The 25,663-nt window shown below is 41.8% G+C and overlaps 1 protein-coding gene across 1 annotated transcript in view; it reads right to left on the reverse strand.

Moving 5' to 3' along the window:
* Positions 1-25,043, reverse strand: part of TTF2 (transcription termination factor 2) — a 54,645-nt gene extending 29,602 nt beyond the window's left edge. Inside the window, exons 1-10 of the mRNA XM_064282370.1 lie at positions 24,916-25,043; positions 24,733-24,835; positions 21,709-21,795; positions 9,781-9,847; positions 6,783-7,784; positions 6,351-6,465; positions 5,834-5,998; positions 4,122-4,249; positions 2,714-2,795; positions 149-256 (exon numbers count right to left, since the gene is read on the reverse strand). Coding sequence (XP_064138440.1) covers positions 149-256; positions 2,714-2,795; positions 4,122-4,249; positions 5,834-5,998; positions 6,351-6,465; positions 6,783-7,784; positions 9,781-9,847; positions 21,709-21,795; positions 24,733-24,835; positions 24,916-24,943 — 1,885 coding nt within the window. The 5' untranslated portion in view covers positions 24,944-25,043. The remainder of the gene's footprint in view (positions 1-148; positions 257-2,713; positions 2,796-4,121; positions 4,250-5,833; positions 5,999-6,350; positions 6,466-6,782; positions 7,785-9,780; positions 9,848-21,708; positions 21,796-24,732; positions 24,836-24,915) is intronic.
* Between the last annotated feature and the right edge of the window lie 620 nt (positions 25,044-25,663).

Below are 25,663 nucleotides of genomic sequence, written 5' to 3' on the forward strand. Positions count from 1 at the left end.
TGATACCACAGGAAAGTAGTCTAACACTGGTTTTCCAGTAGATTAATTAAATACAACCAAAAATATCCTCTAGTTTAACAAACAGCTCTCTTGGCTGCCTTAAATGGTTTAGGAAATGGCAGGCTATGAAGGCGCTTTTGTATACCACCTTTAGATGTAATTGAGTTTTTGTCCTTCTCTTTGTTTTTCTGTTGGTTCTTCTGGGTCAGGATAAGTGCAATCATTGTCAGGGTTTTTCCTAAGCCCATATCATCCGCTGGCGGGGGGAAAAGAGGAGAGTTAATTATTTAGGGCAAAAAAAAAAAAAAATCAACTCAGCTTTAAGAGACAAAAACCACTGGTAAAGACATTGATCCTTTGTTCTCTTCGCTGTCAGTGCCATTCCAGTTACTATCCTTCGCCTAAACTAATGAATCTTTCATCTTCCTTATTAAAATAAACCCTAGCTGTTCGTGTTAATTTTGAGATCCAGGTCAAAGGCATTTACAACTCTTGTAAAATTTAAAGCATACTATTTGGATCTTTTTTTTTATTTGGATCTTACTCTAGTCTCCATGTTATGTTGTTACCTATTTAATGTATTCATTTATACCTATCTCAGTTTGACGACGTTGCCTAGTCTTTTTATCTGTTATCCCCAAAAGCAAAAATGTCCAGCAGATATATCCTACTACCTACTTTACTAGTGCTACCACATTTCTGGAGTTGGAGAAACTCAAAACAGTCCTCCATTTCCTTAACAGTCAAAAACATTCCTTGCACCAATTCACAAGGAAGGGCACAGATGAACAAGAGTACTGTCATTGTGCTAGCTGCTCAGCTTATCTCATTTTGTATTCAAACCCTATAAAGTACTATTATCCTCTGTCTTAGTCATCTAGTGCTGCTATAACAAAAATACCACAAGTGGATGGCTTTAACAACCAGTAATATACTCTCTCATAGTCTAGGAGGCTAGAAGTCCCAATTCAGGGTGCCAGCTCCAGAGGAAGGCTTTCTCTCTCTGTCCTAATCATCAGTCTCCCCCTGCTCTAGGAGGTTCTTAGCACAGGGACCCTGGGTCCAAAGGACATGCTCCACTTCCAGCACTTCTTGGTGGTATGAGGTCCCTCTCTTCTCTGCTCAATTCTTTTGTATCTCAAGAGATTGACTCAAAATATAACCTAATCCTATAGATTGACTCCTGCCTCTTTAACATAACTGTCTCTAATCCTGCCTCATTAACATCCTAGAGGTTAGGATTTACAACACAGGATAATCACACCAGATCACAAAATGGAGGACAACCACACAATACTGGGAATCATGGCCTAGCCAAGTTGACACATAATTTTAGGGGCCACAATTCAATCTATGACATCCTCATTTCAGTAGATTAAGAAACCAAGGCTCAAGTCTGGCTACTGTGATCATTTAATCACTCTGACATACCAGAATAAAATGACAGACAATGGGTTCAGGTTCAAATTCTGGCTCTGCCACTGTGCAGAAATGAGTTAACATAGCCGAACTGACTGCTATGCTTTGAAAGGCCTAATATAAGGGTGGCCTTTGGCTGGCATATGGAAACTTGGATTTGGGGAAGGTTCTCACCACTCCAAGAACTGGTAATAAATAGTGACTCACTGTGCCTAAACTGTTTGTACAAACAATATGGTATATGCTGAACATCTGCTTTCCTTCTGGGAGTCTAGAATTTTGGTACATGTCAAACTAAGGCTGTCTACGTGACCAGCTCCCAGTAAAAACTCAGGATGCTGAGTTGCTAACCAGCTTTCCTGACTGGCAACATTTCACATGTGCTGTCACAACTGGTTCCTGAGAAAATTAAGCGTGTCCTGTGTGACTCCAGTGGGAAACAGCCCTGGAAGCTTGCACGTGGTTTTCCCTGAACTGCGTCTGTCTTTTCCCTTTGCTCGCTTCACTTTCTTTCCTTTCATTATAGTAAATCATAGCCATGAATACAACTATATGCTGGGAGTGCTGCTAGTGAATCATCAAACCTGGGACTAATCTTGGGGACCCCCGACATAGCTACTTACTAGCCATAGTAGACATCTGTCACTTTTTCTGGAAGTTAAGCACCTTGGAAATTTTTAGCTTGCTGAGTCCCCAGGGCAAAGCATTGAAAACTTACCTTCTAGCCTCCTCTGCAGCTAAGGCACTGGGAGCATGACCTTGCTCTACAGACCAGCTGTACTGACACTTCAATTCAGATGTAAACAACTAGAAAAGAGGCTCCCTGTGGAATCCTTTCTTCAGTTAGGGATGGGGACAGAAGTTTCTAGCTGTGAGGTGGCAGAGGTTTTCTCTAGAGCTAGGTGGAGCAAAGCAGCAGTGACGGTTTCTACAGCACACTCTATTTCTGACTTGGCTGTGGTGACCGCTTCTGGAAGTTTGGTCTCTGGCCTGGCTCTCCACATCTCCTAGAGATTCTATGGGCCACCACAGAATAAACTCCTTCTTTGCTTAATCAGCCAGAGTTAGCTTCTACTGCTTGCAACCAAGACCTCTGACTGATCCTCTGGCTGTGTATTCTTGAACAAGCTGCTTAACCTTTCTATACCTCAATTTCTTCATCCATAAAATGGGGATTAGAATACCCACCCCTTTGGGTTGTTGTGAGAATTAGATAAGACAATATAAGTAAAACGTTTAGCATAATGTTTAAGCATTCAATAAGTGCTGGCTTTTGTTATGACGCCAGACTTACCCAGAATTCCTCCTTGTGGCTTCTGACTTTCCCGCCATAGTAACCAGGCTAATGCCTGCTTCTGGTGCAGAAGCAAAGGAACCTAACAAAGGTAATACCCAAATGTTAAGTATAAATGACCTGATGAGAGGCTACGCTGTATCCTAGCTACATGAACTTTATACTCCACCCTTTTATTTCCTACTCTTTCTTTACAAGTGACCCCCCCCATGTCCTAGTTGTCATCATATAAGCTGTTCATTTGTCCCTAAAGTTCTTGATCCCACCTTCTCTATCTCCATGAGTAACCATACATCCTAATTCATGTTATTGTCCAGCATTATTATTTAGACCACCATCTTTCGCTCTCAAGTGTTCTGGTTTGTCTGCTTAATCAGCCAAAGTTATTTTCTACTGCTTGCAACCAAGATCTCTGACTGGACACCCTGCTTTCACTAGCCATTAAGCTGACTTTTCCTCATTATCTCTAAATTATGAATTTTTCTGTAGTCAACATCCAGTCCACATTGCTAGTCATAAATTTCAGCTGAAGTCCCCCTTTCTAGTCTTTTCTTAACTCTAGTTTACCTTGTACTCTGTGACAAGAAATAATACACACCTTCTCAAAATTCTACATATTTCTTGAGCTATTAAGCTCCTTCACCAACGCCAGGTTCCATAGCAAATGAGTCCACCTAGTCAGTAATGCTGCCTGCCACTCCCCAATTCAGGCGTTGGTGACACAAGATCATCACTTATGTATCAATCTCTGTACCTGCCTTCTCACCACCACTCCTAAATGGAGTGTTTTATTGCTATCTTCTCTGTTGTCTATAGGTCTGCAATTTTTTTAAGGCATAAAGCAAGCAGAGAACAAATACAGACCTTGAGTGACCTTTCCTTTTTCTGAAATCCCTTTTGCACCTTGTATACAGCCTTAGGAAGAAAGGCCTAGTGATCTACTTCCAAAAATAAGCCAATGAGAACCCTATGGATCACAACAGTCTGATCCTGTAGTGTATGGGGTCATTAGGAGTTGGGGCTGACTCGATGGCAACTGACAACATACAGTTTATATTACATTACAATACACATTTTACCTTTATTGTCTTAAAGCCATTTTCTAATTGATTTATGTATATTGCACATACATTTTTGCCTCAGTTGGTTTGTTCAGAGCAGCAATTTCTTTGTATCATTGTGGCACCTACTAAAATTCAATAAATGAATCTTTCACTGCTCTAAGTCGTAACTCTATGGCTTCACATAAAAAAAGAAAGCACTGCAGGGGAACCCACTAAAACTTCGGTCGGTAGAGAAGATCTAACAGAATGGCACTCTGCCGGGCAGTTTCACAGTGGTCTCTTTCTTTGTGGGTGGTGGTCAGCTGCTCTAGGACACTCTGTACTGTGAGTCTCCCCTGGCTCACCTTCAACCCAGGGGGATCTTCCACCACCGCTGTCTCACGAGGACACGACGCAAGTGATCGATGCAGCTCATCGATGGCTTCACCTGTGATTTTCCACACTGCATGAAGGCGATCTCGGCTTGTATGGGCTGCAAACAAATAGGTGTTACCTAAAGGTGTCACAAGTATTAGGTCCTGGCTAGAGCTACAAAAGGGCAATTAATTATTTGCCATATAAAGAACCATGCATCGACCAAAAATCCTTGCTCCCAGATTCACCTAGACTCATGGGCTTCTCCATCCCCTTCTGTTTTTTTGTTTTAAACCATATAAACAACTATTATAATAAAGGACAAAGCAATAGAAAATATAACAAAAAAATAAGATAGCCCCAAATAGTTTTAACAGTTTTTTTCTTCAGCTTTGAATAAGTTTCTGAGAAAAAAAATAGCCCTATCAATATTTTAGGAAGAAAAGATCCCTGGGGCTGGATGCGAAGAAATGCAGCAATAAAAAGGGCAAGCTAGAGGAAATCTGTCGAAGCTCAGGCAGCCAGAGAGAGACAACTCCTAAAGTGCAGGTCGTGAGGTGACTGTACATTGCACTGGGAAATACTACAACGTTTTTAGCCCATTCATTCTATGCAGAGACTTTCTAGAATTAGTAAATACAGGCACCTCAGGTGTCTGCAATTTTAGGGATGAAATGTCCCACACAAAAGGTTTCTAAACAAATAAAAATTAACCATTTAAATGTTAAATTATATTTAAATAAAAAAAAAAAACATTTTGATGGAATTCTTTCTGAAACAATTTCTGACACCACTTATTTCTTACCTTCATAATCTGATATGATTTTTTTTTTTTTCACGTTGGCTCAGTCATCATTGTGATTATTTGATGATGCTGTAATATAGCAATGTTCTCAAAAGGCCCTCTGAGCAGCCAAGACTGTTAGGCAGCTTTAACAAGCATGTTTTCTCTTTTCCCTTTTCGAATGACCTTAGCTTCAACTGGCACTGAGTCTATTTCTTACTCCCTTGTTAAACACTGTTCTTCAACTTTCTTTCCTACCTTCCTGTTCTCACTGTTTTCTGTCTTCACCCCTTTTTCCTTTCTACACCTCTAGCAGTTCTCCACTGGGAGAAAAATGGCCTTACCTTTGATGGTCTCTGCCTGTCAACCTGCGCTCCTACCCTCTCCTCAGGAAACCAGCTGATCGTCTTACACTTTTAAGACCTTATTTAGAATCTTCATTCTGCCATTACTTCTGAATTCAAAGCTCTTCCAGAAGGTTCCAGATAGAACACCTAGCTAAATAGGTGTTACTGCTCCCTGTGGGCCTATCAGTCATAGGTCTTCACTCGTGTCACTCATCTGCTCTGCCTTAACAACACTCACACTCAAGAAGGAATAATACTGTCTTCTGTTCTACCTGCCTTCTAATAATATGAGCTCAGTTTTCATTCACAAATATTTACTAGACAACTGCTACTTGCCAGACACTAGGCTGGCTGATCGGGACCCCGATGGACAAGACAGCCAGTTTCTGCAATCACAGAGACATGAACAACACGGTGCAAAGCTCTACTGAGCATCAGGATCTTTATTATATGGACAACTTACAACTAAAGAATGACTTCTCCCTCTACCTGGGCACAAAGTCATATACTAGGCAGCATTTAACTCGAAGGTGTTAATTATTCACACCAGGGCCAGGCCCTTGGGACTTACTTCCAAAGTATTGACTGGATCCTCCAGCATTTAGTCCCAGAGAACTGGGAGGCTGAAGATCCTGACCCCGCAGGGGCTTGGGAGGCACCAAGTGGGGAGGGTCAATGGTAGTTTTGGTGCAGCTACCCTGTTGTGGTACTTGAGTGTTTTTCTTCTCGTTAGTTCCTGCAGGAAAAACAAAGGAAGAACAAATGAAAGTTTAGAAAACTAAGTGAAGGAATTGCACGGGTAGAGATGAGGTCAAGAGAGTGTGGGGTCACTTCTCAGTAAGCCTGAGAAGGCTTCCTAGAGAATGCGGGATTGTAACAGATGCTTAAACAATGGGTCAGAAAGGTTGGCCCATATGTATTAGGAGAAGTCATTTTTAGAAATCAAATGGAGTGATTTCCAAGAAAGCTCAGGAGCAGATAATAAAATGGAAAGGTGAAGGGATCCCACATTCTTTATCAAAATAGCTCCCTGCATGTCTCTTTGAAAGTTCGTGCAAATCCCGGGTTCTGGGACACAACCCCTTTACCTTGCTCTGGGGAGAGGGTGAGAGCACTGAGAGCATCCTCCAATGCCTGGATTTGATTAAGCAACCTCTGACCCTTGTCTGGAAGAGCCTGGATGTTCACCGATGCCAGTGTGCTCTGAAAAACAGATCCTGTAAAACTGACTTCTCTCATCTGAAGTTGTTAGGAGAGGGATAGCCTCAGATTAAAATATCCTAAAATGCTAAAACTCGAAAATGATGGTCTTTTAACCACATACGTGAAAACCACCATTTAAATTAAAAAAAAAAAACCCAACTGATTTTCTAATTCTGAAAATATAAACATTAAGAAAAGGCAGAAACTAAACATCCATTTATAAAATCCTTAACACATGAACATATTTCATCTTTTGTGGGGTCCCATATCTGCCACAGCAAGCCATGGTCTGCCCTGAAGAACAAAACAACGGTTACCTTCTTTTGCTTCAGTTGAGTTGTGAGATGCACTTGTTGAGCTGCTGAGTCTGAAGGCTCTACCTTCTTGGAAACGCCTGAGATTGGAGAGATTTTTTTTTGTTCACTTTGATGAGGTAATTTCAGATTTTCCTTCTTCTGTGAATTCAAAGTCAAGTCAAGCAGGGGGTTCCCTGGCTTAGAAGAAACAAAAACAATATCCTCTTCCTTGCGGTCATTGCCGCTTGTGTCAGCTCTCCGACGCTCACCCAGGGAAAGGCCCGCTGCTGGTGGTGCAAACTGGTCAGCTGGTCCTTGCGCAGAAGGCACATCAGGACACTCCAACTGTGTCTGCAAATTCCCATGGGGTAGCCTCTTCTGGACAGTCTGCGAGCTTGTGTCACCCTCTGCTTTTGTCTCTCCAGCCTCCCAGTTCTTGGGGTGGTCCTTGCTGAGGTGGCCCCCTTTCTGGGGCTTGCTTATTGAATTCTGATGCTGAACATTTAGAGGCAAAAGTCTGGTTTCCTTTCCTCTCAGAGGTTCTGATTGTTTTTGGACATCACCACTCTCTCCATTTGATTTCTCCCGAGAAGATGCAGATGGTTTTCTCAGTTCATTACCAGGGAACTGTTTCGGTTTAATTTCAGAAAGATTTCTTTTGTGTGCCCCTTCAGTCTCCTTGGCTTCACACGGTAACTCTCTTCTCTCACCTGGCTTCTTCTCTTGAACTACAGGTTTTTTATTCTTTACCACCATGTCGGATGAGAGATCTTTCTCCACCCAGCATTTAGATTCAGGCTTCTGTTCCTTCTTTTGACTGAAGAGCTGATCTCCCTTTTCCCCTTGCTTCTTATCAGCCATCTTTTCCTCACCTTCACCTCTGATGAGCTGCTTCCAGACAGACGGTTCTTGATTCTTGTCAAGGACCTTGAATGGGTTTCTCTGCTGGCTGGAAAGATGAAGAAATGGCTCAGAGGCATCCTGAGCCTTATTGGTTACAGAATATTCTTTGGAATTAGGATCCTAAGGGGTAAAGAAAATAATTAATCTTAATATAAAATATTAATGCAACTTTTATATCTAGAAAGCCTTTTTCCAAGGACACGGAAACACAGTAAAAGCAGCCCAATATTTCTGAACATTCCCGGGATAACATCTGCCTCTAGAGAAAACTATGTATCAAACTCTCAAAGTAATAGTTTCTTAACAATACTTTCAGTGCTTACTTCCTTCTCTGTCAATGATCATTGCTCTTGCAGGCCTTAAGGACAAATAGTCACCAAACAAACAAAAGAATCGTTAAGATGAAAAGCTTTTAGAGTTATCATTAAAATGTTGGATAGGGATATACTTTCCCTTGTCCTGGTAATTCAGTTTCTCAACCTCAGCACTATTGACATTTTAGGCTGGTTATATAATTCTTTGTTGTGGGGCTGTCCTGTGCATTACGGGATGTTAGCAGCATTCCTGGCACTACCCACTAGATGCCAGGCGCATCCCCTCCCCCCGAGTTGTGACAACCAAAAACATCTTTAGACTTTGCTAGCTGTCCTCTGGAGGGTAGTATTATCACCAGTTACAACCACTGCCTTAAATCAATGAAATAACTGATCAAAATCCTTTAGACCCAGTAGCATTACTTTTACAGTCACAATAGTCACACTGTAAACTTTTCAGGAAAAATTTACTCTTTGGAGACGAACCATGCCTAAAGACAATCCTACTATGCTTGCTTTGATTTTGGCTTTAGGAAGGTTTCACTGTTGTTATCTAGAATCATAAGTTCAAGCCAGGCCTCTGGCACAAGAAGTCAGGTCACCTCTGCAGGTCTGAGTCCTAATCTATGAGATGAGAACCTTGTACTGGGTATCTCTAGGGCCTCTCCTAGCTCTAACATTCTAGAAGCTTATGATTTATACTCAGTTTATACCAATATCAAGTAGTTATCTGTCTATAAAGAAATGCTGAAGTTAGTCAAAATTTTTCCTTAGTAGAATACTGACTACATTTAAGACCGTGAAAAATACTTATATAAGTAAGTGATGTAGCAGGCAAATAATTAAATCTTGAATATAACCAAATAGTACTTGGAATTAAAAGTTCCAATAGGGCCCACCTTGCTGCTGTGTGATTGACTACTTTTCGTGTGGCCTTTCTAGCCATGGTCTTCTAATTCCCACCCAGGTGAATGGTAGGACTGTGTAATAGGGTAATTGTGGCCCACCAAGGGAACTGGTCAGTTTTGCCTTAAAGGAGAGCCAATTCCAGAGCAGAGAGGAGGATCCTACCACCACCAAGGAAGAATAGCCAGGAGCAGAATGTGTGCCCTTCGGACCCAGGATCCCTGCAGCGAGAAGCTCCTGGAAGCAGGAAACCCAGAGAGAGCAGGTGAGCTGTAACTCTGAAGAAGGTGAGAAGCAGCAGGAAGAGACTTGGCAGCAGGAGATGGTTTGGAAGGCTTCCCGGCCCATGGAGAGTGAAAAGAGAGTGAAAGCTGAGTGCCTTTGGGCAGAAACCTAGGGCCAGGGAGAGGCATACTTGCAAACACAGCTGGGAAGAGGCTGTCCTGATGAAAGAACTGTATCCTTGAGTATTCCTGAGCCTGAATTGTAATTTGTTACTTCCCAATAACCCCATAATTGTGAGTACGGTCTGTGAGTTGTATGTAGCCACTGCAATGAATTATCAAATCCAGTAGAGAAGTAGAGACTGCCGTGCCAGGGACAGTTGGTGTCAGAATTAGTAAAGATGGTGAAGAGAGCAGGCTTGAATGGCCTCCACCTCACTGGTGTCAGCCTTGCACTGTTGATCTTGGTTCTCCTTCCCCCTTGCAGGGTTCCAGGAGGTCAGACACTGCCACCAAGCTGTTTTTACACTTGCTTAAAGAAAAGACTGTCTTTCAGAGGCAGTTTGGTGAAGACCAACCAGCTTATACTGGGACTTCAAGGTCATTTCAGATTATGACATAGGTTAAATAGTCTTAACACAGCAGGTTTGAAAATAGATGAATAATTCATACCTGACAAGGAATACTTCCACACCAGGGCTTCCCTTTTGCCTTACTTGCAGTGCATCGGTAGAACACTCTAATGGAGTATAAAACACAAGTAATCAAGGCTGTGGAAATCCACTGAAACATGAGGTAAATTTGTTTTCAATCCAAGAAAACATCTTGCAACTATTTGACACTGCCTTTGAAAGGTCACTTGAAACCAATTAGTCTTATACATACATTAAACAATTCTTTGCCGCACGGGACACTTATAAGTGCTAGGAAGTGAAAGGGAACCACTGGGTGCTACAAATGGTTAATTAACATGCTCAGCTCTTAACTGAAAGGTTGGCTGTTGGAGTCCATCTGGAGGTACCTCAGAAGAAAGGCCTGGCAATCTACTTTGAAAAATCAGCTGTTGAAAACCCTGTGGAGCATAATTTTACTATGATACAAAAGGGGATCATAATCAAATGGTGAGGAAGTGAAAAAGTAGAGACAGCATGGTAACCAGACACACACACAGGTTTATTCCTCGTCTGTAAAGCATGGCTGAGATAGAGATACTGATCTTCAATGGCTACTAAAATCAGAAAGAGAGCTAACCAGACATTATGTGTCCCAGATGGGAGCCACAATGCCACCTATAAAGTGATGATCCCAAACAAACAAAACCAAACCAAGCAAAACAAAACACAAGAAAAACAGTAACAAACAGAAAACAAACCTGAATCTGGTTAATACTCTAGATCCAATTACCAATTTACAGGAAATACAAACAACAGAGAAACATGTAAAATCAGACCATGGGGATGCAATCAGGAAAATTTCAATAGAGGGGAGAGCTATAGGACAAACAATCTGGTTTCTTTAACAAATAAGTGACAAGACAGAAAAAAGATAGAGGGGAAAATTAAGAGATTTAAAAGACTTATCATTCAAGTGCAATTTGTGGACCTTACTTGGATGCTGATTTAAGCAAATAAAAACTACTAAAAAATAAATAACTATAAGACATTTATGAATCCACTGAAAATTTGTACACAAGCTGTTATTTCTGATGACAGTAAGGAATTGGTGTTTTTTAGGTGTAATGATGGCATTGGTACTGTGATTATACTTTAAAAAGTGTTTTTATCTTTCAGAGACACATACTGAAATATTTATAGATTAATTGTTATCTAGAATTTGCTTCAAAATAATATGGCAGGGGTTGGGGGTTGTCTTAGTTACCTAAACCAAAACCAAACCAAATCTGTTGCCATCGAGTCAATTCTGACTTATAGCAACCCTACAGGACAGAGTAGAACTGCTCCATAGAGTTTCCAAGGAGCAGTTGGTGGATTTGAACTGCTCACATTTTGGTTAGCAGTCTGAGCTCTTAACCACTGTGCCACCACTTAGTTATCCAGTGCTGCTGTAACAGAAATGCCATAAATGCATGGGTTTAACAAACAGAAATTTATTCTCTCACAGTTTAGGAGGCTAGAAGTCCAAATTCAAGGTGCTAGCTCTAGGGGAAAGCTTTGTCTCTGTCAGCTCTGGGAGAAAGTTCTTGTCATCAATCTTCCCTTGGATCTAGGAGTTTCTCAGCACAGGGGCCCCAGGTCCAAAGAATGTATTCTTCCCCTGGCTCTTCTTTCTTGGTGGTACAGGATCCCCCTCCTCTCTGATCCAGTCTCTCTTTTATATCTCAAAAGAGACTGACTCAAGATACAATCTAATCCCGTAGATTGAGTCCTGTCTCATTAACACAAATGACTCTAATCCTGCCTCATTAACATACCAAAAAAACCCACTGCCGTCAAGTAGGTTCTGACTCATAGCGACCCTGCAGAACAGAGCAGAACTGCCCCATAGGGATTCCGAAGAGTGCCTGATGGATTCAAACTGCTGATCTTTTGGTTAGCAGCCATAGCTCTTAACCACTATGCCACCAGGGTTTCCAGTCATTAACACCATAGAGATCAGGATTTACAACACATACGATAAACACATCAGATCACAAAATGGAGGACAACCACACAATACTGGGAAACACGACCCAGCCAAGTTGACACATGTTCTGGGGGAAAACAATTCAATCCATAAAAGGGGTAGATGGTGGGTATGGTATATATGGAAACAAGATTAGCCATAAGTTAATTGTTGAAGCTCACGGGTGTATTATCCTATCCTGACTACTTTTGTATATATTTGAAATCTTCCATAAAAAAAAAAAAAAAAAAAGACTGACTAGATTGAATACAGACTTATACCCCAGTGTATGACAGTTCCTGCATACGCAAGCGCTGCCCACACTCCAGGTACACTGATGAGTACACTGTTCCATATCTTAATTAAGCCATACACTCTCCATCCTATCAGCCTTTGCATGTGTACCTCCCTCCATTCCTCTTTATCCATACTTGTCTACCATCACCTCCATCTCCAGGTACTAAATCCTACTGTCTGATATGGACTGAAATGTGTCCCCTCAAGATAACCCCTGGTATCTGTGAATGTGACCTGGTTTGGAAATATGTTCTCTAAAGATGTTATCAGTTAACATGAGGTTATATCAGAGTAGGTTGGGCCCTAACTCAATCTGAGTGCCGTCCTTATGAAAGAGGAGAACAGACACAGAGAGTAACACGAGGAAGACGTTCGTGTGAAGACGTAGATACAAGCCAAGGAACGCCAAGAAGCCTGGGGTTACCAGAAACTGGAAAAGTCAAGGATCTTCCCCTAGAGCAGATAGAGAAGCACAAAACCGATTCTCTCTCAAAGCCTTAGAAGGAATGAACACAACCAACACCCTGATCTTGGACTCCCAGTCTCCAGAATTATAAGACAATAAATTTCTATTCTTCTAATACACTGTCCTTCAAGGCCCAGCTCAAGTCATACCTCCTTTGCCAAGTTTTCCTACATCCCCTTTCCCCATTCATCCATTGTGCTGTTTCTGTATTTCTGTTGCATTTTTTAGTTGTATTACACTTGCATATGCCTATCTAACTAACTTTGTCCAAGCTGCACTGGAAGCACTGGAGAAACACAAGCCCCAGGAATTGACGGAATACCAGCTGAGATGATTCAACAAACGGATGCAACGCTGGAAGCACTCACTTGTCTATGCCAAGAAATCTGGAAGACAGCTACCTGGCCAGCTGACTGGAAGAGACCCATATTTGTGCCCATTCCAAAGAAAGGTGATCCCACCGAGTGTGGAAATTATCAAACAGTATATTAATATCATATGGAAGTAAAACTTGGCTAAAGATAATTCAAAAGCGGCTATAGATATAAATCAACAGGGAACTGCCAGAAATTCAAGCCGAATTCAGAAGAGGACATGGAACCAAGGATATCACTGCTGATGTCAGATGGATCATGGCTGAAAGCAGAGAATACCAGAAAGATGTTTATCTGTGTTTTACTGACTATGCAAAGGCATTCAACTGTGTGGATCATAACATATTAGGATAACATTGCGAAGAATGGGAATTCCAGAAAACTTAATTGTGCTCATGAGGAACCTGTACATAGACCAAGAAGCAGTCATTCGAACAGAACAAGGGATACTGCGTGGTTTAAAGTCAGGAAAGATGTGCATCAGGGTTGTATCCTTTCACTATACATATTCGATCTGCATGCTGAGCAAATCAAGAAACTGAACTATCCGATGAAGAACATGGTATTAGGATTGGAGGAAGAATCACTAACAACCTGCAATATGCAGATGACACAACGTTGCTTGCTCAAAGTGAAGAGGACTTGAAGCTCTTACTGATGAACATCAAAGATCACAGCCTTCAGTACGGATTACACCTCAACACAAGGAAAACAAAAATCTTAGCAACTGGACTAATAAGCAACATCATGACAAACAGAGAAAGACTGAAGTTGTCAAAGATTTCATTTTACTTGGATTCACAATCAACACCCATGGAAGCAGCTGGCAAGAAATCAAATGACATATTGCATTGGGCAAATCTGCTAAAAAAAACAGTGTTAAAAAATGAAGATGTCACTTTGAGGACTAAGGTGCACCTGACCCAAGCCATGGTGTTTTCAATCACCTCAGATGCATGCGAAAGCTGGACAATGACTAAGGAACACCAAAGAATTGATGCATTTGAATTATGGTATTGGCAAGAATACTGAATATACCAGGGACTGCCAGAAGAACAAACCAATCTGTCTTGGAAGAAGTACAGCCAGAATGCTCCTTAGAAGCGAGGATGGTGAGACTTCATCTCACATACTTCGGACACGTTGTCAGAAGAGACCAGTCCCTGGAGTAGGACTTCATGCTTGGCAAAGTAGAGGGTGAGTGAAAAAGAGGAAGACCCTCAGTGAAATGGATTGAAATCGGCTGCAACAGTGGGCTCAAACACAGCGACGATTGTGAGGATGGCGCAGGACCGGGCAGAGTTTTGTTCTGTTGTAAATAGGGCTGCTATGAGTCAGAACCAACTCGACGGCACCTAACAACAACAACAATATATGTCTGACTAGATTGTTGGCAACTGTTGCTGTTAACATGCTGTTGAGTCGACTCCAACTCATGATGACCTTACGTATAACAGAATGAAATGTTGCCTAGTCCTGTACCATCTTCTGTGCTAGCCACAGTACTAAATGCTTTTACTTACATTTTTAATTATAATCAATCTGGTTGAGCTTCTCTGTTCTCAGGATAAAAAGGTTTGTTATGTTTATTAAATTATAAATCAATGAAGAAGGCAGTGGAAATACATTCTCACAGAGAAAGCAAATATTGATTGCACTGTGATGACGCGAGGTCCCCGGGTGGTGCAAGTGTTTTGCAATCAGCTGCTAACCTAAAGGTCAGTGGTTTGAACCTACCCAGCAGCACCACGGAAGAAAGGCCTGACGATCTGCTTCTATAAAGTTTAAAGCCAAGTAGACCCTACAGAGCAGTTCTGCTTTGTAACACATAGGCCAGGATCAATTTGGCTGCAACAGGTTATGGGTGATGAAGAACAGTATAATCTTCAGGGTATTAAGTAGTTATTTTCCAAGTATATAAGTTATAAAAAATAATAATGAAGACATCAGGTAGAGGAAGCCTAAACCCATACCAAACTCACTGCCATCAAGTCGATTCCAAGTCATAGTGATCCCATAGGACAGAGTAGAACTGCCCCATAGGGTTTCCACATACCTCTTCAATACTGTCTTCCTTACCAGAAGATAAATCCGCCTTTTCCACTAAATATAACCATGTGAAAGCTGGACAGTGAATAAGGAAGACGGAAGAAGAACTGACGCCTGTGAATTGTGGTGCTGGGGAAGAATACTGCCTATACCATGGACCGCCAAAAGAAGGAAAAAATATGTCTTAGAAGAAGTACAACCAGAATGCTCCTTAAAAGCAAAGATGGCGAAACTACATCTCACATACTCCGGACGTGTTATCAGGACGGATCAGTCCCTGGAGAACATCACGCTTGGTAAAGTGGAGGGTCAGCAAAAAAGAGGAAGACTCTTAACAAGATGGACCGACACAGCGGCTGCAACAATGGGCTCAAGCACGGCAACAATTGTGAGGAAGGTGCAGGGCTGGGCAGTGTTTTGTTTTGTTGTACACAGGGTCCCTATGAGTCAAAACCGACTCGATGGCACCTAACGACAACAACCATCCAACCCAGCATCACATAGTCAAGAACATTCACTTCAGTCAGGCTGGGATCCTCTCAGTCTCTAGAACCATCCTCCCTTCGTTCAAACCCCAGCCCTACCTGATGATTACTTCTGAAACATCAAGCACCTCCTCACTGCCCCTGTGTCAGTTTTCTCTTCTGTAAAATGGTAAAGGTAATAAGAGCATCTACCCCATATGGACATTGTAACAAGTAAACACATTAACACATGTAAGCATCAGAACAGAGCATGGGCCATATTAAGGACTTCATAAATACCAGCAATCGTTAGCTCACTCTTGCCACCCACCTTGTTTATTCACATGTCCACACTTCTGCTTATTTTGTTCCACCCAGAACACTTCTGTGTCTTTTCCTATATCCAAATTTTAAAGGTTATTCAGGGCCAAGTTCAAATCTCAATTCCTCATTTTCTCAGTTACCCTGGTCAGCCTTAATCCCTTACTGTACGCCTTATAGTCACAGAACTATCTGGCATTTGAACCCATGGAATCTCTCACTCTAACATAAGTAGATTAGACTGCTCACCAATCTCAGTACATCTAACTGTTATCTCAGTCGTATTGTTGAGCCATTAGGAGTAGGAGTTCACTTCTTTATATTCTCGAGTGTTGGAAAACATAAAGCTGGATTTCCACCTTATTCTTCTACAACTTAAATTCCAGATGGAACAAAGATTAAAATATAAAAACCAAAACTGTAAATGTTTCAGGAAAAGAAAACAAAAAAAGACACGTTTTTGTAATTCTATATTGAAGAAAGCTTTTCTAAGCATGCCAGAAAACCCTGAAGCTAAGAAACAAAGGATTTAATAATTCTGACTATATAAAAAGTTTTTTTTTTTAATTCCATATGGTAAAAATACCACAAGCAAAATTATAAGACAAAAGGCAAACTGGGAAAAAGTAATTGTTACACCTATTACAAAAGGCACATATGTGTGTGTGCGTGTGTGTGTATATACATGGAAACTCTAGTAGTGTAGTGGTTAAGTGTTCAGCTACTAACTAAAAGGTCAGCAGCGGGAAGCCACCAGGTGCTCCTTGGAAACCCCATGGGGCAGTTCTACTCTGTCCTATAAGATTGCTATGAATTGGAATCAACTGGACGGCAATGGGTTTGAGTTTTAACGGGTACATACATATCTAAATCTGTTGCCATCGAGTTGATTCCAACTCATAGCAATCCTATAAAAAAAAAAAAAAATCCTATAGGACAGAGTAAAACTGCCCCACACAGTTTCCAAGGAGCACCTAGTAGATTTGAACTGCCGACCTTTTGGTTAGCAGCTGTAGTTCTTAACTACTAAGCCCCCAGGGTTTCCACACACCCACCCACATACACACACACATACACATATATATCTATATATGTATATCTATATGTACATATACACAGACACATAAGAATAATCTCCACTGTATTTTTTTTATAGTACAGTGCATGATACCCTACAGCACACAGTAAGTACTGGCTTTATTGAGTGGTGTCGCCAGAGGTCCTTCTGCCTGGGTCGGGCTCATGCTCAAATGCTCTCTATCACCAGTCTGCCTATTATACTGGGACTAAATTTGCATGCCAACTTTACCCAGTAACCAACTACACAAAGAGTTGGCTAGATGAGTGAAGATTGAAATGTTACAAAAAATTAAGTATTTCAAACATCAATATTTCCTTCTACTTTGACCCGTATTCTCAAGAAAAACTCAGAGAGAAAGAGAGAGAGAGAACGGTTGAGAGACTGAGAGAATAAATATGAACTCAGGAGCTAGACAACAATGCTCCACATGTGTATGCTGGGGTATGCGACATCATTCATGTCAAGACAAGATTTCCTCACTCTGGTTCTATCAAGTGACTATGCTGGTTTTCTTTATTACCCGATCACAGAGGGCCATGGCTGAAGTGCCAGCCAAATGTTGGAGAGTGGTACCATCTGGTGATAAAGTTACAGAACTGCACACAGATGCAGCTACACTCCACGGAATGAAAAATGGGCCCCTTGGCCTTAGTTGATGTCTCCCCCCCATTACTCTGCTGCACCTGTCTCATAGCTATGCTAAGCTTTAAACATAATTATGTTAATTAGAGAATGTAAAGTACTTTAAGTTATTGAAAAGAAAACCCAGTGAGCAGGAAAGGAGTCATTCTCCAGACCACAAAGATTTCAGCGAAATGCCTTTACTGTCTGCTAAGGAAGCTATCATTCATCGGTTTATCTATTTCTGTTTAAATTTCCAGTCTGTACCACCTATCAGGGTAACTTATTTTTAATTTACTGTATATTGTAGAACTATATTTTATTTGTCCTAAAATAACCCTTTTAAGTTCCGGTAATTACCATTTAATTATAGTGTTCTAGATTTGGGCTAAAAGAAATACACTTAGCATGCTTTTTTCCCCCATTCTAAAATAATATCACCTCTCTGCCTCATCTACCCAGATGGAAGAATGTTAATGGCAAGGTCTCAAAATTCTATCTTTAGCCTCGACCTTTCTCCAGGGCCACACACTCACTTTTCTAGCTGGTTTCACATATACACGAGGCCTGATTAATCCATAGCTGATGCGCTAGCCATATGTTCCAATCCTCTGTGGACGTTACCTCTCTTTCCTTGTCTTGCTTAATGGTAAACTCATTAGCCATAAACCCTAACTTAGCAACCATTTACTGAGTAACTGCCAGGAGCCGGCAATGGATATAAACCCGTTGCTTTTGAGTTAATTCCGACTCACAGCGACCCTTTAGGACAGAGTAGAACTGCCCCATAGGGTTTCCAAGGAGCAGCTGGTGGATTCAAACTATGAACTTTTTGGTTAGCAGCCAAAAGCTTAACCACTGCACCACCACAGCTACCTGGACATAAGCCTTATCAGTTCTCTTTGGACAAGTCTAATCTTTTCTCCAGTATAATCACACTCACCTCCATGGCCACTGCCTCACTTCAAGCCCAGACAAGTAGGTGTGTCTGGAATCAGTCAGGCCTAGGTTTGAATCCCAACTATGCCATTTAAATGACCACGGGACCTCAAATTCCTTTTCTAATCTCTCTTAATCTTAGGTTCCTCATCTGCAAAACAGGGACACTGAAAACTACCACAAAAAATTATATGAAGGTAGGAGATGATAAACATGCCATGTAATAGGCATTCATTTAAAAAAAGATAAATCTGTTGTCATCAAGTTGACTCCAACTCATGGCAACCCCATGTGTTACAGAGTAGAACTGCTCCATAGGGTTTTTTTAACAGGAGCAAATCACCAGGTCTTTCGTGGTGCTGCTGGGTTAATTTGAACCGCCAACCTTTAGGCTGGTAGCTCAGAGGAAACCACCGAGCGACCCAGGGACCTAGGCATTCAGTAAAAACCAGAAACTAAACCAGTTGCTGTCAAGTCAATTCTGACTCATGTAACCCCACGCGTTGCAGAGTAGAGCTGCTCCATAGGGTTTTCAAGGCTGTAACCTTGCAGGAGCAGACTGCCAGGACTTTCTTCTGAGGAGCTACTGGGTGGGTTCAAACTGTCAACCTTTCGGTTAGTAGTCATATGCTTAACTGCATACTCATTGCCGTCAAGTCAATTCTGACTCATAGCGACCCTATAGGACAGAAGAGAACTGCCTCATAGGGTTCTACTATGTAGCAGCTGGTGGATTAAAACTGCCAACCTTTCATTTAGCAGCCGTTGATGTCAGTCTTAACCACTGCACTACCAGTGCTCCAATTAACTGAACCAAACTCAAACCCACTGCCGTCGGGTCGATTCTGACTCATAGCGACCCTATAAGACAGAGTAGAACTGCCCCATGGAGTTTCCAAGGAACGCCTGGCGGATGTGAATTGCAGAACTCTTGGTTAGCAGCTGTAGCTGTTAGCCACTACGCCACCAGGGTTTCCGATTAACTGAGCAGTAGCTGTTATTTCAGTGGTCTCCTCGTCTCCATTCTCTTCACATTCTAATCTGTCCTCCACTATTCTCCTTTGAATGTAAATTGCTTTAAAAAACAGTGTTTCTGTATGGTAGAAAAAAAAAAAAAACATGTCGCTGCGAGTCAATTCCAACTCAGAGGGCACTTAGGAGTATGTAAATAACTTTAGGTGTCAGGAGGACATCTTGACTTTACGCACTAGAGGCTTACCAGCACCGCTGTACCAGCAAAAATCAATCAGAAAATGAAATTTTTAAAAATTCCATTTACAGCAGCATTTAAAAACATAAACACTAAGGAACAAATTTAATAAAAGGTGTATAAGACCTCCATAATGTAAACCATTAAACAACATTGAGAAAATTTTAAAAGTCATAAATAAATAAATTATGCTCATTTTTGGAAGATTCAATATTGATAAAATCTCAGTTCTCCCCAAGTTGATCTATACAGATTGAATGCAATCCCAGTAAGATTTTCTGTTGAAATTAACAAGTTGATTATACATTTTATATGAAAATGTAAAGGAATCACATGATTATCTCAATTAATTGATAAAATCCAACACCCTTTCCTGATAAAAACTCTCACCTAAATAGGAACAGAAGGGAAATTCTCAACATAATTAAGGCCATACATACAAAACCAACAGCCATTACTTTCAATGAAGAGAGACTGAAAGCATTCCCCTTGAGAGTGGGAATTAGACAAGGATGCCCTTTATCACCACTCTTATTCAATATTGTATTGGAAGTCCTAGCTAGAGCAATAAGGCAAGAAAGGGAAGTAAAGGGCATCGAAATTGGTAAAGAAGTAAAACTATTCCTATTTGCAGGTGCCACGATCCTATATGTAGAAAATCCCAGAGATTCCACAAAAAAGTTACTGGAACTAATAGAAAGGTTCAGCAAAGTGGCAGGATACAAGATCAACATACAATAATCAGGTGGATTCCTCTACAGTGACAAAGATAATTCTGGAAAGAAAATCAGTAAAACAATATTATTTACAATAGCCCCTAAAAGGATAAAATATTTAGGAATAAATCTAATTAGAGACATAAAAGACTTATACAAAGAAAACTACAAAACACTACTCCAAGAAACCAAAAGAGACTGACACAAACGGAAAAACATACCATGCTCATGGACAGGAAGACTGAACATTGTAAAAATGTCAATACTACCAAAAGTGATCTATAAATACAATGTAATCCCAATACAAATTCCAAAAACATTCTTTAACAAAATGGAAAAACTAATCTCTAACTTTATATGGAAAGAAAGGAGGCCCCAGATATTTAAGGCATTAATGAAGAAGAACAAAGTAGGAGGCTATGATTGTTAAGGTTGTGTGTCAACTTGGCTGCTTCATGATTTTCAGTTGTTTGGCAGTTATGATGTAGTTTGGCAGTCCTATGATGCTGTGATCACTTCCATGATGAGATTTGATATAATGTGATCACCTCCATGCTAGAATCTGCTGTGAGCAGCCAATTAGTTGAAGGGAGTTTCCTTAGGGGCAAGGCCTGCATCGAACATAAGTGGGCTTTCTGGCAAGGCTCGTGGGCTTTTGCTTTCTCTGGATCCTGCAGCTGGCTCCTGTTCATCTGCCCTCCAGTTCTTGGGACTTGAGCTAGCAGCTTACCTACTGTCCTTCCTGCTGATCTTGGGATTTGTTGATCTTCCCAACCTTTGAGCAAGAGCCCTGCTTCCTGACCTGCCTATCTTGGGCTCACCAGCTCCTACAGCTACATGAATCAGAAGCCCCTATCCTGACCCAAGAACTTGGGACATTCCAGCTTCTATAATCGTGCGAGCCATTTTCTTGAATATAAATCTCTCTCTATATATATATTTATGTGCCTTACTGGTTTTGCTTCTCTAGAGAACCCAGCCTAAGATGGAGTCCTCACACTTCGCAGTCTCAGAACCTACTACGCAGCCACGATAGTCAAAACAGCCTGGTACTATCACAATGACACACATAGATCAATGGAACAGAATTGAGAACCCAGAAGTAAATCCATCCAGCTATGGACAGCTGATCTTCAATAAAGGGTTGAAGTCCATTCAATGGGAAAGAGATAGTCTCTTTAATAAATGGTACTGGCAAAACTGGATATCCATTTGCAGAAAAATGAAATAGGGTCCATTCCTCCACCATACACAAAAACGAATTCAAAATGGATCAAAGACCTAAATGTTAAACCTAAAACTATAAAGTTTACGGAGAAAAACATAGGGATAAAGCTAGGGACCCTAATTTATGGCATAAATAGACTATTTAACATAACTAATAATATTTCTTTCAGGAAAAAAATCAAATACCTTTAGAGCTTCCTTTTGGACACTTACCTGTATTCACTCTTGCCCTGTGGTAGAAGCAAACCCTGAAGATCTACTACAGAGTCCTCATGCAATAAACAATAAGACACAGGAATGCTAGAGAAAGAAAATCAAAAAGTCTTTATTTTAGGAGGCAAGGAATAGAGATCAACATCCTAAAATCAAAAAGCAAACTAGGGGTTTTAAACTTAAGTCCATGTATGACTTCCGCTGAGTTTGTAAATCCCACACATTTTTATGTCTATGTGCATTCCTGTGGTAAAAGGGCCCAGAGCTTTTATCTTCTCCACTCCCTCAAACACAGCATGACAATAATATATCTACCTTTTCCTGATGACTCAAAAGTTTAAAACTACATGGTGCTATACAACCTCAACACTGTGATACCTAGGAATGACTGAAGTATCTAAGGCTGGCTGTGAGGCCCTATATGAATTTCCCCAGATTCTCCCATCACCCTTTTTCCTTTAATAACCTGTTAGCTGTCACTTAGTGCTGTTCAAATGCCTCTAACAACACACTAGTTTGCTCCAGGCTTGGCAGATATAATTTTTTAAACTCCTCCCTCTCATCATATTAAAACCAAAACCAAACCAAACCCAGTGCCGTCGAGTCGATTCCAACTCATAGCGACCCTACAGGACAGAGTAGAACTGTCCCATAGAGTTTCCAAGGAGCGCCTGCCGGATTTGAACTGCTGACCCTTTGGTTAACAGCTGTAGCACTTAGCCACTATGCCACCAGGGTTTTCTATATTAGGGGAAAAAAATTAAATATATATAACATTTGAGAGTAAACAGGTTTTAATGAAGGTCTAAAGTACTCCCATATGACCTGTCACACTTTCTGTTTCTTTTTGGTTTATACTTTGGTTATCACACATATTCCAAACGGGTCAGGTTTATCAAATAACTGTCTTCAAGTCAAATATCACTGTACAGTTTGTATAGCAGTACATTTGTATAAATAGCACTCTGTATATAAGGGCATATTCTTTTAATGTAAAAGTGAGTCTTATGCCATCAATAGTGCTTAATTATTGCGAACACGAACCATACTTTCATGTCTCATGAAACCTGAGCTGGGTACTGAATGCATGAAGCTCAGTATATTTAGAAATTAGAAATAAATGGTAAACCCTGATAGGAAATGTTGATCCAGATAGCTTGAGTATTTTTGCTTGGTCACTTTTAAAGATATGATACTGTTTTTACTCAAAACCATTTTACATTTAATTAAACTGGATCCCACTGATTTCTTTCAGATAAGAAAAACAACTTACCGGAGAGCTAAGAAAATATTTTCTGTATAAATTTCCTAAACCTGACAAAGGATGCAAAGTCTTTCACTTAGTTTCCAAACATAACAAAGATGGGAATTAGCCTAATCCTTTAAGGAAAACATTAGAAGTTAATACACATATTGAAAGAACTTTATTTTCTAGTATTGGTATCTGTCATGGATTGAACCGTGTACCCCCAAAATATGTGTCAACTTGCCTAGGCCATGATTCCTAGTATTGTGTGACTATCTACCATTTTGTCACCTGATGTGATTTTCCTGTGTGTTGTATATCCTACCTCTATGATGTTAATAAGGTGGGATTAGTGGCAGTTATGTTAATGAGGTATGTTAATGAGGCAGGACTCAATCTACAAGATTAGGTTTTGGTTTAAGTCAATCTCTTTTGAGATATAAAAGAGATAAGCGAGCACAGAGACATGGGGACCTCCCACCACCAGGAAACAAGAGCCAGAAGAATAGTGCGTCTTTTGGACCCAGGGTTCCTGTGCTGAGAAACTCCTCAGCCAGGGGAAGATTGATGACAAGGGCCTTCCCCCAGAGCCAACAGAGAGGGAAAGCCTTTCCCTGGAGTTGGCACCCTGAACCTCCTAGACTGTGAGAGAATAAATTTCTCTTTGTTAAGGCCATTCATTTGTGGTATTTCTATAAGCAGCACTAGATGACAAAGACAGTATCCATTTTGTGCCTTACATACAATATGAAGGGAAAAAAAACTCTCTATGAAGCTCAGCTGAATAGAGCACAGGAAAAAATGTTTAATGCGATAGTCTTAAAATTCACATATGCTGTAAAGTGTGATACCTGTTAGCGTGAAAATATTAACACCTGGTGAGAATGGCATTAACTTTTATCATTTTAGGGAAGACAGTGTCATTTCTGGGCCTGAGCTTTCAATTCTGTAGAAATAAATACAGCTCTCTGATGTTTCTTTCAGTTCTAATCCCTACAGTAACATGCTTTTTTGGATTATCACTCTCATCACTTAGATGCACCCAAAAGCAAACCAAACCCAGTGCCATCGAGTCGATTCCGACTCATAGAGACCCTATAGGACAGAGTAGAACTGCCCCATAGAGTTTCCGAGGAGCGCCTGGTGGATTCAAACCGCCGACCCTTTGGTTAGTACTCGTAGCACTTAACCACTACGCCACTAGCGTTTCCCTTAGATGCGCAGTAATTAAAAAAAAGAAAAGGAAAAGGGGTGGTGGCGGGGGGGGGTCTCAGAATCTGACCACGGAAGTGTTTTGACCTCGAACGCATAAAACCGATTCAGCCTAAAACCAGTGCAAAACAGGAACAAGTTATTTTCCACTATCCTTGGGTGTCCTCTTTCTTAAATAGGAGGGCAAATCCAAACAGGAAAAGGGAGTGGGTGAATGGAAAAGGCCTGACAGGTGAATGGATACCAAAGCTGGAAAGAACTGGAGGGATCCGTATGTTGCCAGATCCTTCATTTAACAGGTGGGGGATCGATGGCCAGAGAGGGAAAGTGGCCAGCCTCCGGTCACTCAGCCAGCAGTGGAGGAGCAGGGGCCTGAAGCCCAGCAGAGCTGTTGCGAACACGCTACACCGTCCTGGGGATTAGCCACTGCTTAAAGGGCTGCCCTGGCTCTGCAAACCTGGGGCCCCACCACTCCTAGTCCCTGAGGGACGGGCAGCGAGGCGCCGGGAGCACCTTCTGGGAGGACCCAGGTGGTTGGGGGCATTGTGCCCAGAGTCGAGACCTACTTCGTAGCCTGCACGAAATTGCATGGGCCCGCCGAGCACACGTAGAAGCTCTTTCCTTTATTCGGACCATCGCGGACGCCAGTCTTCAGAAAACAAAAGGTCCCTGAGGAGAGACGGTCAACAACGATTACACTGCTGATAGATCGGCAGACCCAGGAGACCCCCATGGCCCCGGCCCCTTACCGTGCTCCGGGCACTTAACTACTTCCATTGCTCTCCTCTCTTCCTCCCAGCCCAGTTCGCGGCCCTGTTTCCGCCTTTTACTCCGCCCTCCTCACTCAGGAACCAATCGTCATTCACCTCTTGTAGTCGTTTACCTACAGCCAATCAAAGCAGCCGTCAGGTTTCGCGCACGCCGAAATCAAAAAGAGGCGACGGGGAGTGGAGGACCCGGCTTTTGCCCGGCGGGGCGTGGCTGAGGCTGGGGCAAAGCGACCAGGCTGGTCGGGTTTCCGGGGGAGGGAAGGCTGCGGTTTGCAGTCCTGGCGAGATTCAGGCTGAGATCCGCTCTAGTTTGAATTTAAGGCCAAGAGGCGGCCCCTAAAGGGAGCACGAGCTAAAGCTGCAGAGAGTGGGCTCCATTCTCCCAGAGACAGACCGTCTCTAGCTTCTCAGCCATCTAGGAGCGGGGCCTGGCGCTCGTGGGCTCTCGCTCGGCCCTTGTGCTCGGACGCTGGGGTAGGTGGAAGCCTTGAGAAGCAGCCACTTGCAGGAGGAGCCACTGAATTTGCGGTGCTGGAGTGGCAAGAGCCGGGGGGGTGGAGTGGGGGAGTCTTTAAAGCTGCGATGGTGGACGGAAAAAGTCTGTAATCGAGCAGAAGTAAAAACGTATCCAGAAGCCCACAACTGTCCTTTAAATTTGCATAGCGCTTTGTTGTTAGCTGCTTCCCAGTCGATTTCCACTCATGGCAACCCTTGTATGCGGGGTAGA

The sequence above is a fragment of the Loxodonta africana genome, chromosome 3, assembly GCF_030014295.1.
Source record: "Loxodonta africana isolate mLoxAfr1 chromosome 3, mLoxAfr1.hap2, whole genome shotgun sequence".
Lineage (NCBI taxonomy): Eukaryota > Metazoa > Chordata > Mammalia > Proboscidea > Elephantidae > Loxodonta > Loxodonta africana.